The 14721-nt window shown below is 48.7% G+C and overlaps 1 protein-coding gene across 24 annotated transcripts in view; it reads left to right on the top strand.

Annotated features, from left to right (window-relative positions):
• The window catches only part of EPB41L1 (erythrocyte membrane protein band 4.1 like 1), a 127281-nt gene that overhangs the window by 69617 nt on the left and 42943 nt on the right, over positions 1-14721 (top strand). For all 24 annotated transcript variants that reach the window (XM_049699322.1, XM_049699321.1, XM_033433644.2 and 21 more), the window contains 5 exons: positions 2090-2280; positions 3161-3325; positions 5243-5347; positions 5953-5995; positions 9326-9401. In XM_049699322.1, the coding sequence (XP_049555279.1) occupies positions 2104-2280; positions 3161-3325; positions 5243-5347; positions 5953-5995; positions 9326-9401 (566 nt within the window). In that variant the 5' untranslated portion in view covers positions 2090-2103. The remainder of the gene's footprint in view (positions 1-2089; positions 2281-3160; positions 3326-5242; positions 5348-5952; positions 5996-9325; positions 9402-14721) is intronic.

Below are 14721 nucleotides of genomic sequence, written 5' to 3'. Positions count from 1 at the left end.
TCCCAGCACAAAACATACAGATTAGTCTTTGGTTCTGGTTTTTTTTTTTTTTTTTTTTTGGAAGCAAAATTAAGCAGGCATTTATTTTAAGGGCTCTTCCCTGTAAGCCTTATCTAGCATTATGGCTGATATCCTCCAGTGAGGGCTTAGAAGAAAGCCAGAGCCAGGCAGATATGTCTCAGTTTGACACCATGAGGCTTTAACCCCCCCTGAGCAGCTCTTCTTGCTTTGAGCTCTGGCACAGAGTCAGCACTTAGTGTCATATAAGCAACAGAGAGCCTTTATTTAACTATGGCTTTAAATTATACCCTTAAAGCCCGGGGTAATGACGTGAGTGGAAAGCATTTTTGGGTGGGGTTGAGGCAATGTGGACCAAGACCTTCCCTTCCTCCTCATCTTCTTAACGGCGGCATCTGTAACAACAGACCCTCTCATTTGTGCTATGAGCTCCAGCTTACAAAGTGTTCCACTCATTATCCACGAGGTGGGAATTGAGGATGCTCGTGACCTCTCTAGGGCCCTAGAGATGTTGGGTGGCTGAGTGGGGTGCTCAGGGCCCCTGACTTTCTGTCCAGTGCCCCTTGCTTTGGGTGGGGCTGGTGGCCCCTGGAAGGCAGGGGGAGAAACTGAAGAATAAAAAGGAAACGTGGGGCTGGGGCTTGGAGCATGTGCACAGCCCAGGGTGAATCCTGTGTCTGTCTGTCTAACTGCCCATCCAAGGCCCCATGGTGGGTGGGGTGAGGGAGGGACCTGCCAAGTCTCATCTGGATCTTTCTCATTTAGTATGATGGATTCGGAGGAAGGTTTTAGACTCAGGGGTGCGGGTTCCTGCTCATTTCTCTGTTACCCGGTTTTAGCTCCAAATTTTTTTTTTTTTTGAGAGGTTTGTTTTGATCAATGGGGGTCAGAAATGGGTGCTTTTGCCTTCCTAAAAACAAACAAACAAACAAACAACATGGGTTAAAAAAATATAGATGTATTTTTTAAATTATACAAGTAATTCCAAAGTGTATGAAGTAAAAAATGAAGCTCCCTCTCTTATCCCACCCTCTCTCTTTTCCTCTATCTACTTCTGAATTATTAACCTCTCTTCACAGTTTGGTTATCCTTTCAGATCTTTTACTACATGTGTACAAACACAAAGATGTATTGTTGAGGTTATTGGTATTTTTTTTAATATAAAAATGGGGCCATGCCATTCTTTCTTTCTCTCTCTTTCTTTCTTTCTCTCGCTCCTTTTCTCTCTTTGCAATTTGCTTATTCCAAAGAGCAGCTAGGCAACAGGTCCTTGATTCTCTGAAATCTCCTCACTTCCTGCTCTGAGGGGGAAATGATAAGAACAGTCGGTTGCAGAGATAATTTCTAAGTCCCTCGCTTTTTGGATGAGTCCTAGTGAGACCAACCGACTGCCCATTTGTGGCAGATGTGGAGCCCGAGTCCAGTTCGCCTGACTTTGACATCATCAGGGCTATGCGTTTTTTAAGAGTACCTTCCTGCGTTATCCCTTTAAGTACATCCTGACAGCATCCCTGTGAAGTCAGGGGGCAGGAATTATTGAGGCTTGGGGCATGGAGAGCCTTGTCCGATGTCAGGGCTGGAAAGGCCGGGAGCACAGGGCTCTTTGGGTTGAGTTCCATTTATCCCACATTGATTGAGGGGCTACCGTGTGCCAGGTGCTGTAGTGGGAGAGACAGCCTGGCCAAGGGCCTGCCTGGAGGTGGTCACTGACTGTCCCTGGTGCTCTTGGCAGAGTGGGGCCCCCTGGAGAGACTCTCCTCGCCCTTAGGAAGGGCCCTGATTCCAGACCTGGGCCAAGAGCTTGGAGTCCCTGAGGAGCTATATGGCACAAGGGTGGGTGGGGGTCTGTGACCTCGGCTGTTGCCACCGAGCCCTCACTTCTCGTGACTCTGTCCCCATCCTCACTTCCTCTGTCTCCCCCTCCCTCCCTCCTCCTTCTCTCTGTGGCTTTTTGTCCGTTTGTCTCCATCTGTCTCTCTCCACGTGTGGTTCCTGTGCCCCTCGCACCGTTCTGTCGCGCCACTGCTGCCCCTCTCCCCCATCACGTGCTCTCTCCTTTGTGCCAATGCAGGCGTGCTGGTCACCATGACAACAGAGACAGGCCCAGATTCTGAGGTGAAGAAGGCTCAGGAGGAGGCCCCGCAGCAGCCTGAGGCAGCCGCTGCAGCTAGTACCCCTGTGACCCCCGCAGGCCACGGCCATCCCGAGGCCAACTCCAATGAGAAGCATCCGCCCCATCAGGACGCCCGGCCTGCCGAACAGGTGTGTGCCTGAGAGCACGGGATCCCTCTTCCTGCCCAGCCAGTCCTCCAGAAGGGAGGCAACAGGGAAACTGAGATGTATTATTGACCCATTACATGCCAAGCACTGTGCAGGGGGCATAGTGTTCATTTCTATAATTAATTCTCTGAGACCTAAGAAGGTAACTGTTGATTTCCCCATTTTACACTTGGGGAAACAGAGCCTCAGCAAGATGAAGTGAGTTACCCAAAGTCACATTGCTATAAAGCGACAGAAGTGCAAGTCAGATCTAGATCTGATTTTGAAAATCGGTGTTCTTTCAACCTTATTTTCCTATCCCCCGAGGCTGTCCATTCTAGTGGGGCAAGCCCAGGGTGACTGCAGAGCAAAATTCATCACCCTAAAAAGAGACAGAGGACTTGGGGGTTCATCTAGCCATTGAATTCACACCTCCCCTAATTCACAGCTGGACCAGAGAGGGCAGGGACTTGGCCAAGGTCATTGAGGGTGTCAGTGACAGAGTTAGGACTAGTGGGCAGGGCTCTGACCTCCCTTCCCTCCACTAGATCAGTCCCAGCCCCATGCTAGACCCAGTGACAGACTGAGGAGGAGGAGACCATGTCCTGATCGCTCATGCACTGTTCTCGGCAGATAGGACAGCTCCTGCCTGCAGGGGAGCAGTGGACCCCTCGTATGAGCCCACCCATTGTACGCAGAAGCTCTGGCTCTCTTCCTGCACACACCCACCATTGACCGTGGTCACCTGGGGGGTCTTAGGGGGCAGTGGCTCTCATTTTGGGGTCTGTCTGAGCCCCAGCTGCATCCTTATTGCATCTCATTTGGACGCAAAGCTATGGTTTCTAGCCCGCTGACTAAACCCTTCCCTTGGTTGGACCTGTAGAGCCTAGACATGGAGGAGAAGGACTTCGGGGAGGCCGATGGCCTGTCGGAGAGGACCACGCCCAGCAAGGCCCAGAAGTCGCCCCAGAAGATTGCCAAGAAATACAAGAGTGCCGTCTGCCGAGTCACTCTGCTCGATGCCTCTGAGTATGAGTGTGAGGTGGAGGTAGGGAGCACCACAGGCCCCGTCCTTGGTCGACCGTCCTCAGAGCCAGGACAGGCCTCTGTGCGCACGCAGCCTGGGCCAAGCCAGAGGGCATCCATTCTTCAAGGAGGCCTGGACCGACTGCCGCGTCCTGGGGAGATGACCCAGCCAGCTCTCCTTTGCACAGATGGTGGCACTGAGGCCCGCAGAGGGCTCTTCTCATTGCAGATAGTGTTAGGCGAGGCACAGGGCTGGTGCCAGGAATCAGGGTGGCTGTACCTCGGCAAGGAGTCACCGTTTCGGGGCTGATCTGTAGCCTGGTAGGACCTGGGCTCTTTCATCTCACCCAGCAGACGCTGAGGTTTCAACCAGAATCATTTTCATGTATATAATGGGTGTGGAGAAGGCTTCTCCCTGTGAAGTACCCTATCCAGGGCACCAGGACAAACTGGTCACTCGAGGCTTCCATGGTGAGGCGTCCCCCAGGCATAGGGAGGTGGCCCATTGGAAGGACCCTCCCCCCCAGGCTGTGGAGACACCCTGTGGCATGGCTCTGGCCCACAGTGGGTGGCTGGGCAGACACCTCCTCTCTGGGGTCAGCCCTCCTGGTCCCACATGTAGCATCTCCCTTTCCTGTACAGGCTGGAACTCCCACCTGAATTCTAAGCTCTCACTCGCCCCCTTCGAGGTTCTGCCCCGGTCCAGGCACCATTCCTGGCCCATCCACGTGTATGGAAGAGTCCAGAGGGTGGCTTTACTGCTGAGAGTTACAGGACCCACCTCCCTTTCTCCCCCGATCCCTGGTCTTAAGGGACCGACTTCTGAGACCTGGGAGGCTGGCTCTGTTGTCTTTGCCGGGTTGGGTTTTGTTTTTTTTTTTAATGTTTATTTCTTCCATAGAAAGGTTGCAGGGTGGACATCTTGCCTACTCCTGGGCAAAACAAAGGGATATCTTCTCCCTCTTTCCTCCTGCCCATGGTGGCCCCAAGGTGCTGTTTCAGCTACCCTAGAAGAGTGGAAGGGTTTGGCCAAGGCCACTCTCTCTGAAGGTCTCCTCCAGGCTCAGGAATCCCTTGGGTTTCCCAGCTGCTCCCCACATTCAGGCCTGGTGCCAGTCCCCAGTGACCTAGCCAGACCTTGCAGGGACCTCACCTGCTCCCTGGAGTCCGCTGCCTCTTTGGGTAGTGACTGCTTCGTGCGCCCCCTGCCCCGTGATCCCTTTATCGATGCTCATCCTCACCCCTGTGGGTTTGGGGTACCCAGCCAGGTTCTGGGCTTTGTCCTTCTGAATCCTCAGGCCCAGGTGGTGTTCAGAGAGGTACCACGCCTTGCTGATGGGAGTTGGGGGGAGAAGGTGGCTTGAACAGTGCTGCTTGCAGCTGAGGCTGATTTAGGCTCTGTGAGCCCCTGTGGAACCTCACTTGCTGCCTGGGTAGAGGTGATGCTCCCTTAGTGTAAGGGGAGGGGCCAGTGGAGGACAGTCATGCTGTGACCCTGAGTCCCAGGCCCTCCCCTCCTCCCCTGCCCATGTCCCTCACATGTCAGGTGGCTTGTCTCTTCCTCTCACACTCAAAACTCAGACTTTTGGTTTTCTGCTCCTTGGGTCCAACTTAGCCTGTTTCTCCTAATCACTGTACGGGAAGGAAAAATCAGTCACTCCCCGACCCCACTCTGGCTTTCCCCCAAGCAGGTCTGAGTTCTAGGAGGGCCCCAGGAGGGCTTGGAAGAAGGCAGTTGATGGGCTAGGCATTAGTGTCCCCCCAGGATTCCTTAGGACTTGGAGAGCAGAGCCAGGTGGGTGGCAGGAGTGCTGAGATCCTCCCCAGATGCTGGAAACCTCTTGCAGGTTTTCAGGTCATCCTGGTGGAGCCTGGGGCGTCTCCCCGCCCCATGCTGAGGTGTGTTCCGGCCTCACGGCAGCTCTGCTCTTCTCTTCAGAAACACGGCCGGGGCCAGGTGCTGTTTGACCTGGTCTGTGAGCACCTCAACCTCCTGGAGAAGGACTACTTTGGCCTGACCTTCTGTGATGCCGACAGCCAGAAGGTGCCTGGACTGGGGAGCGGGGCTGACTGGAAGGCCTGCCCTGGGTGGTGGTGGGGTCTCTTCCCTTAGGCCCCCATTGGCCTGGCCACATCCCATGGCTTCCATCAGTCCTCAGATCTTCATTAGGTACCTTCTGTCTGCACGCCTCCAGGGTTCACCCTGCCCTGTCCATCCTCAGTTCTCTGTCTCCCCTGTGCCCCTTCCTTGGGGGCCTGCAAGTCAGCCCCAGATGGGTATCTGGAGAGCCGTGGCATGGCTTCCTGTGGGAGCTGAGGCACTCACCCCCCAGCCCCTCTTCCCCACCCTTGGGAAACTCCTGCCCGAGTTTCCTTCTTCCCACCAATCCCACTGCAGCTGCATTACCCGTTCACCGTGCTGCCTCCAAGCACTGCCAGGCCCAGGGCCCAGGTCCCAAACCCTGAGTGAAGCCAGGCCTCATTCCCTCACCTCCCAGTCCCGGGGGAAAGGACCCAGACAGCTCAGCCAGGGAAGGGTGTTCCCAGCTAAGGGGCTGTTGGCAGGCCATTTCGGGACGTTTCTCTCTCCTAGCCCTACCCAAGTCCCCTCCTCCATCTCCCTCTAAAGAACTCTATCTTCTCCTACAGAACTGGCTGGACCCCTCCAAGGAAATCAAGAAGCAGATCCGGAGTGAGTGGCTTGCTGTGGTTGGCACTGGTAGTGGAAGGTGGCGGGGGGGCTCCGGGCCTTGAGGGCCCTAGGTGCGCTGCTCCCTCCTCCTTTGGGAAGTGCGTTCGGACCCGTGAGTTCGTTTGCTGTGTGTGGCACATCTTGGGGAAGGCAGGGTATTGTTTTAGAGATGAGGAGCCTGAGGCCTGGACAAGAGGAGTCACCCAGCAGGTTAGCAGAGGGGATCACAGCTGCCTTCAGGACGTCAGCCCTAGAAGGGACCTGCAGAGTCATCTAGGGCAAGGGGACAGACCGATGGCCTCAAAACAGCCACCTTCTGTCCAGGGCCAGTGCAGGCTTCGGTGATCAGTGACCTTTGACTCAGCTCAGAATCCTTGTCCCCACAGTACTCTAGGCCACTGCCAACTGAGAGGAGTGAATGTGTCCTGTGTTTAATGATGGGTGACCGAGGCCCAGAAAGAGGCAGTTGTTTACCCAAGATCACAGAGTGAGGTATGGGCCACGCCAGGTCTTGAGCCCTGGCCCCCTGGCACCATCCTGCACTCTTTTCAGGGCCTGGGTCAAAGACAGATGAGCAAGCCAAAAACCTGTCTTTTCTGGCCCAGAGGAAAAAAGGGTTGGGAGGGGGGCGGGGCAGCCTTCAAACGCCAGAAGGGGGAGGTAGGTGGCCTCAGCCAGGGGGCATGTGGTGAGTGGGGACTTGGAGCCTAGAGGCAGTGATGCCTCCACTGGGGGCTCCTCCCCTCGGCTGTGCTTGGGCTTCCTGGTCCCCTGGCTGGAAAGCTAGAGCCAAGCCTGTTGCCGTGACAGCAGGCAGCTGGGCCTAGGGATGCCAGCTGACGATGCAGGAGGGGGCTTGAGGGATGCTTCCTGCAGCCTCCTGTAAGTTGGAGATAAAGAGGCAGGCTCACGGACAGAGCCCCCCTCTCTGGGGCCAACAGGGTCCTAGGCCTGGCCTTTATGCTGTCCCCAGGAACCCCAGCCCAGCTGGGAGGCCTGGCCCTCATGCCTGAAAGAATCAGAACACACACAGTGGCTGAGAGTGTTTGAGAAGGACCAGGACCTTAGAAAAGAGAAGCTGCTGACAGAATCTTTGGGTCTCGACTCCCTCCCCAGGGCAAGAAGTGATCCCCTTGGGTTATGAAGGAGCAGGGCTTCCTCCTTTATTTAGTAAAGCCACAGTCTCTGTTCCTACCCCTGCAGTCTCCACCCACTCACCCCAGTTCTGGCTTCTGGGGCCCCCACAGAGCAATTTTTTACCCACTTTCTTGATTTGTGACAACTCCAACCTTCTGAAGGTGGCACCTGAGTCCTTATGTCCTGGCCTTCAGAGTTGGGTATATTTCCTCCCAAATCTCAGGGCCCATCACCTAGGGCACTGGGGGCAATTCCTCCACCTCTCTGGATTCCCGCATCTCCCTAGCACGTGGATTAGTGATTACTGCCTCACTAGGTGGGGATGAAGGTTCAGTGATGTGAGTGTGGACAACAGCCAGCACATAGTAGGTGCTTCACATAGTAGGAGGCAATCTGGTGTGATGGTTAAAAGGACAGATGCGGGAAGCAGACTGCCTGGATTTGAATCCTGACTCCGTCACTGCTTCTCGTGTTATTTAATTGCTCTGTGCCTCATCATCTGTAAAGTGGGGGTAACCCTTATCTTTAGGGTTGTTGTGAGGATTAAATGAGTTATTAGGTGTTCAACACCTAAAAGGTGCCTGCCCATAGTAACACGCAGTTTGTATTAGCCATTATTATTATGATTAATTATTACCATTATTCTCTCGCTCTCTTTTTTTCTTGGCTGTGCTGTGCGGCCTGTGAGATCTCAGCTCCCCGGGATTGAACCCGGGTCATGGCAGTGAAAGCCCGGAATCCTAACAGCTAGGCCACCAGGGAACTCCCCCATTATTATTCTTGAGACAGGGATTGTTTCCCCTTGAGGCTGCTGTTTCCAAGGAGTCAGCTGCAGTCAGGAGCCTAGGTTGTGGAGTCATATGATCAGAGGCTAGACCTGTTTTCTATCGCTGACTAGCTGGGCGATCCTGGGAGAATGACTTAACCTCTCAAAACCTTCATCTATTAAAAGGAAAGTCTACCTCAGGATCACTATAAAGATTAAATTCCAAAAACACGTGTAAAGTTCTTAGCAAGCCAAGCGACCAGCACTTAGTAAGTGTTGGAGACATGACAGCTGTAGAGTGAAGATGGTGGTGCCTGCAGGGACAGGATGGTAGTGATGGCATGGCCTCCAGCCCTTCATGTCCACAGCCCTGCCCTGGATGGGCCTCTCTTTCTCACTTTGTCAGAGGTCCCTTTAGAGCATGGAGCCCAGAATGTCCCAGGGGTGGTCTGACCGTTGTTCTGGATTATGGCCTTTCATCAAGGCCTCCTCCCTCCCCGCTCTTCTTAAGTGGTCATCCCTCTTCTTGGTTTGCAGAGCTTGTTTCCAGCTGAAACCGCAGCGTGTATTTTTCTCTACCTTGTAAATGTGTACCATTGATTTTTCATATCTAAACGTGGAGGTTAACATTTATCCCTGTGAAATGTTCTTTGTTACTTTTAGCCCATTATATTTGCTTTTGGGTCTTGTTTATAATCCAATTCTGCCATCTGAGATGGAGTCACCATTATATAGGGCAGAGTTTTGCAACATGTTTTCTGAGAAACTTTAATCTGGAAGGATGCCCTGTGACAAATAGATGCAACAGGTCAGATGGATTTTGGGAACTCTTGAATGCAGTCCCCCTTCAAGAGGTGCAATGCACAGTAGCAGAGTGAGGGCTCTGAGAAGTCCAAAGTTAGGAAACCTGTTTAATGTGGTATTTTCTAGATTAATTATCTTCCCATGAATGTCCTGGGGCACAGACTTTGGTGTAGAGGGAAGAGCATGGGCTCTGGATCCAGGTGGCCTGGGTCTGAACCTCAGCATTGCCACTTCCTAGCTTGTGACTTTGGACTGGCCACTTTACTGCCTGGGCCTCACCGTCCTCATTTACAAAATGGGGATGATCATTATCAAGGACTTACTTACAGGGATGTTGTGAGGTTTAATGAAGCAATGTTTGTAAAGTAATTAACGGCATGTCTGGCATGCACCATTGTTTTCTTTCTTTCTACCTTCCTTCCCACTGCTAGTTCACAAGTCTGTTAATCTGGGCCTCAGTCTCCTCATCTGTCAAGTGGGAATAATGTGCCAGCCTCTCTTATTGGATTGTCCTAAGATGATTGTTATGGGAAGACTGAAAAATTGCCCATGGCATGGTGCATCTGGGCCACCCACGGGGGAGATGGGGCCTCTCTGATCTCTCCTCCATCTTCTCCTCTCAGGCAGCCCCTGGAATTTTGCCTTCACAGTCAAGTTCTACCCCCCTGACCCTGCCCAGCTGACAGAAGACATCACAAGGTGAGGGCTGGGGAGGGGTGGTGGTGGAGGGGGATGGACACAGAGCCCTGGGAGACACAAAGTGGTATATGGGTACATGATGGCAGGTGCAAACCCAGATGCCTGCTGAGGCCAGGCAGACAGCATCAACAAGGGAAGCCAACTCAGTGCAAGAGAAAGTGATGCAAATGGAGTGGTTGATGGCAACTGACCCTTGACTTCAGAGGGGGAGGTGTCACAGGGAACAGTGGGGCTCAGTGTGAATTCAAGAGGACAGATGCCACTTAAAACAGTTGCCGTTCTGCACGGGCAGTCACTGTCATGTGGGAACGAGGCCTGATAGTTGGAGTGAAGCTAGAGATTTGAGAGTAAAAACCACACTTTTTAAATATTGGCAACTAATTTAAACTCTTCAAAAGCATGGGGTGGGCCATCTCTGGGTAGGATAAAGCAGACATGTCTGAAGGCCGATGTGCTGGCTGGACCGCCAGGTTTTAACTTTGGGGATAGGAGGGATTAGAACACAGGTGCCTTTGCAAGTGGGAGTTTGGTCCTGTGTGCTACTCTGTGCACATGGCAGGCGAGCGGGAGTCAAATGAGGCATGTGACCACCCCAGGGAGGCAAGCCCAGGCTGCTGGGGTGAACGTGGGTTGTAGGTGCAGGCCTTGTGCCTCAGTGCCAGTAGATAACAAGGCTTAACGATTAGAAGGGGGTGCAAAGCATCTCTCAGGATGAGAGCTTCCATGGGGCTCATCCTGCCTCTGAAATCCAAAACAGGGAGGGGCCTTTCTCTTTATCTAAGCCCCTTCCAAAGAGATAGTCTTACTTTACAATATCCTGGGGCTGTGTCATCCTTGTGCTGGGCCCTAAACACCCACCAACCATAGGATGTGGCTTGGAGTTATTCCTACGGCAGGAGAGGGAGCTACTAAGCCATCCTCTGTCTCCCATTGGGTCCCTTCTTAATCTCTGCCATTTGCCAGGCAATGGGCCAAGGTCAAGATACGGACTCTGGCCTTGGGAGAGAAAACAGATATCCCTGGAATAGATCAGACCTGAGGCCTTGGCCTCATTAGCCCCGCTCTAATCCCTGAGGTCAGCTTGGGACCAAGGTGGCAGCAGCAGGGTCTAAACTTCATTCCCGAAAGGGCTGAGAGCTTTAGACCAATACAGCCCCCATCCCCTGGTCTTGCCCACTGGTGCCTCTCCTCTTTGTGCTGGTCCCTGGACATTGGGCCTCTAGGGACACCAGGAAGGAAGTTAGCCCTGCCCGGTGTGGCTGGCCTCAGAGGATGGGGTGGTAGTAGCAGCTGATTTAGTCAAAAATATTTAGAACCCAAATAAACTGGTCAGAATGACAAAGTGACTGAAATGAAAGACTGATCAGTGTGCTTGGTAATGATTTCTGAATTTGGAGACTTTTGAATGATATGCTTATAAGCCCACACTCGATGCCTGTAATGTTTGAGCAGCTGCTGGCTCTGAGCCTCTGCCATGGCTCTGAGCACACACTGAGGCCACATGTATTGTACTTTTGGCCAGAGCTTCAGTTCTGACTGCAAAATAATGTCGTGGAGCAGTAAAAACTATATTAAGTAAAAGCCACTTAAAAGGAAAAGAAACAAGTCATTGGAAAAAAAAATGGTGAAACATAGCAAAGTGGGCAAGGAGGTATTGTAGGCTGAGCGTGAACTGGAATATTAAAAAAAATTACACAGTAACTTAAAAAGCAATAAAAAGTGCTTTGAAATGGTTCTAAAAGTTGTAAAATCATCCAAGTGTGCATGAAAGTTATAAAAAAAATCATGGCCTAGTGGTTGGAAATGTTTCTTTTAAACCAATTTGGACAATTCATTTAGAGCTGGAGCCAAATAAAAAAGTTTTGAGAAAACATTGGCAAACAGGTAGTCCAGACAGTGGAATATGGTGCAGAAGTTAAAATGAGTAAAGGGGTCACGTGTGCTGACATGGGAAGGGCTCTAAGGCACATAGTTGGGAGTGAAAAAGCAAGCTGTGTGGTCAGATATAGCATTTGATAACATTTACATGGTAAAAACACCCACGAACCAAAACTACATGCATTTAAAAAAATTTATGTTATTGAGATATAGTTGATTTACAATGTTGTGTTAATTTCTGCTGTACAGAAAATGATTCAGTTATATATACATATATACATATTCTTTTTCATATTCTTTTCCATTATGGTTTATTATAGGATATTGAGTATTGTTCCCTGTGCTATACAGTAGGACCTTGTTGTTTATCCATTCTATATATAATAGTTTGCAACTGCTGATTCCAAACTCCCATTCCATCCCTCCCCCACCCCCTCTCCCCTTTGGCAACCGCAAGTCTGTTTTCTATGTCTGTGAGTCTGTTTCTGTTTCATAGATAAGTTCATTTGTGTCATATTTTAGATTCCACATGTAAGTGATATCATGTGGTATTTGTCTTTCTGTTTCTGATTTACTTCACTTAGTATGATAATCTCTAGTTGCATCCATGTTGCTGTAAATGGCAATATTTCATTCTTTTTATGGCTGAGCAATATTCCATTGTATATATGTACCGCATCTTCTTTATCCACTCATCTGTCGATGGACATTTAGATTGCTTCCATGTCTTGGCTAATGTAAGTAGTGCTGCTGTGAACCTAGGGGTGCATGGATCTTTTCTAATTACAGTTTTTTTCTGGATATATGCCCAGGAGTGGGATTGCTGGATCATATGGCAACTGTATTTTTAGTTTTTTGAGGAACTTCTGTACTGTTTTCCATAGTGGCTGCACAAATTTACATTCCCACCAACAGTGTAGGAGCGTTCCCTTTCTGCCACACCCTCTCCAGCACTTGTTATTTGCAGACTTTTTAATGATGGCCATTCTGACCGGTGTGAGGTGGTACCTCATTGTAGTATTGATTTTCATTTCTCTAATATTTACCGATGATGAGCATCTTTTCATGTGCCTATTTGCCATCTATATGTCATTTTGGAGAAATGTCTATTTAGGTCTTCTGCCCATTTTTTGATTGGATTGTTTTGTTTTTTTGTTATTGAGTTGTATGAGCTGTTTGTGTATTTTGGAAATTAAGCCCTTGTTGGTTACATCATTTGCAAATATTTTCTCCCAGTCCGTAGGTTGTCTTTTTGTTTTGTTTATGGTTTCCTTTGCTGTGCAAAAGCTTGTAAGTTTGTTTAGGTTCCATTTGTTTACTTTTGATTTTATTTCTATTGCCTTGGGAGACTGACCTAAGAAAATGTTTGTACGATTTATGTCAGAATGTTTTGCTATGTTCACTTCTAGAAATTTTATGGTGTCCTGTCTTATATTTAAGTCTTTAAGCCATTTTGAGTTTATTTTTGTGTATGGTGTGAGGGTGTGTTCTAACTTCATTGGTTTACATGCAGCTGTCCAACTTTCCCAACACCACTTGCTGAAGAGACTGTCTTTTCCCCATTGTATAGTCTTGCCTCCTTTGTCGAAGATTAATTGACCATAGGTGTGTGGGTGTATTTCTGGGCTCTCTATTCTGTTCCATTGATCCATATGTCTGTTTTTGTGCCAATATCATGCTGTTTTGATTACTGTAGCTTTGTAGTATTGTCTGAAATCTGGGAGGGTTATGCCTCCTGCTTTGTTTTTTTTAAAAAAAATTTTTTTTTAATTTATTTATTTTTGGCTGCATTGAGTCTTCATTGCACTGTGCGGGCTTCCCATTGCAGTGTCTTCTCTTGTTGCAGAGCACGGGCGGGCTTCAGTAGTTGTGGCTCATGGGCTGTAGAGTGTAGGCTCAGTAGTTGTGGCACATGGGCTTAGTTGCTCCGCAGCAGGTGGGATCTCCCCAGACCAGGGCTCTAACCCATGTCCCCTGCACTGGCAGGTGGATTCTTAACCACTGCCCTACCAGGGAAGTCCCTCCTGCTTTGTTCTTTTTCCTCAGGATTACTTTGGCAATTCTGGGTCTTTTATGGTTCCATATAAATTTTAGGATTATTTATTCTAGTTCTGTGAAAAATGTCCTGGGTAATTTGATAGGGATTGCATTAAATCTGTAGATTGTTTTGGGTAGTATGGCCATTTTAACAATGTTAATTCTTCCAATCCAAGAGCATGGGATATCTTTCCATTTCTTTGAATCACCTTCAATTTCCTTTATTAATGTTTTATAGTTCTCAGCATATAAGTCTTTTACCTCCTTGGTCAGGTTTATTCCTAAGTATTTTATTTTATTTTTGATGTTATTTTAAAAGGGATTTTTTCAGCAATAATGGAGCTTCTGCATGTAGAGGATTGGTAACTTGTTCCATGGTGGCAAGAAAGAAGTCTTTTTTTTTCTTGCTGTGTAATGTTTCAGTTTTAATAATTTTGAAGCACTTGGATGCATTCAGAAATTAAAAATAAAAACCATAGATTAAAAAAATAAATAAAAGGGATTTTTTTTTTTACATTTCCTTTCTGATATTTTATTGTTAAGTGTAAAGAAATGCAGCCAATTTCTGTATGTTAGCCTTGTATCCTGCTGTCTTGCTGAATTCATTTGTCAGTTCTAGCAGTTTTTGTGTGGCGTCTCTAGGGCTTTCTATATGTAGTATCATGTCGTCTGCGTATAATGACAGTGTTACCTCTTCCCTACCAATTTGGATACCTTTTATTTCTTTTTCCTGACTGATTGCTGTAGCAAGGACTTGAAATACTATGTTGAATAGAAGTGATGAGAGTGGGTATCCTTGTCTTGTTCCAGATTTTAGAGAGAAGGCTTTCAGCTTTCACTGTTGAGTATTATATTGGCTATGGGTTTGCCATAAGTAGCTTTTATTATGTTGAGATATGTTCCCTCTATACGCAGTTTCATAAGAGTTTTTATCATGAATCGATGTTGAATTTTATCAAATGCTTTTTCTACATCCATGGAGATGTTCATGTGAAAACCACATGCATTTCTATATGTCCATGGAGGAAAAAGGTCTAAACACCACAGGGATAACAGGAGTGACCTCTGGGGGAGGGAGTTAGGACTGAGAATGGACATCAAGAGGAAATTTAGAATTATCTCTAAAGTTTACATTTTTCCCACAATAAGAGTATATTAATAGTATAATTAAAAATACATCACATTTTTAAAAAATGGTTAAACCAGCAAAGCAGTCCTAATTTAGCTTGAAAATGAGTTAGAAATCGAAAATGTTCCTATAGTAGGAAAAATCCTTCAAACTTAGAAATGAACAAAAATGCTTAACGTTGCACGAAATGTTACATAACCATCTTCTAGGATACACCCAAAGTATTAACACACGACATGCCAGTGTCTGGGAACATTTCTCTTCTGCTGCGCTGAG

The sequence above is a fragment of the Orcinus orca genome, chromosome 16 (assembly GCF_937001465.1).
Source record: "Orcinus orca chromosome 16, mOrcOrc1.1, whole genome shotgun sequence".
NCBI lineage: Eukaryota > Metazoa > Chordata > Mammalia > Artiodactyla > Delphinidae > Orcinus > Orcinus orca.
This window is presented reverse-complemented; position numbering and strand designations above follow the sequence as displayed.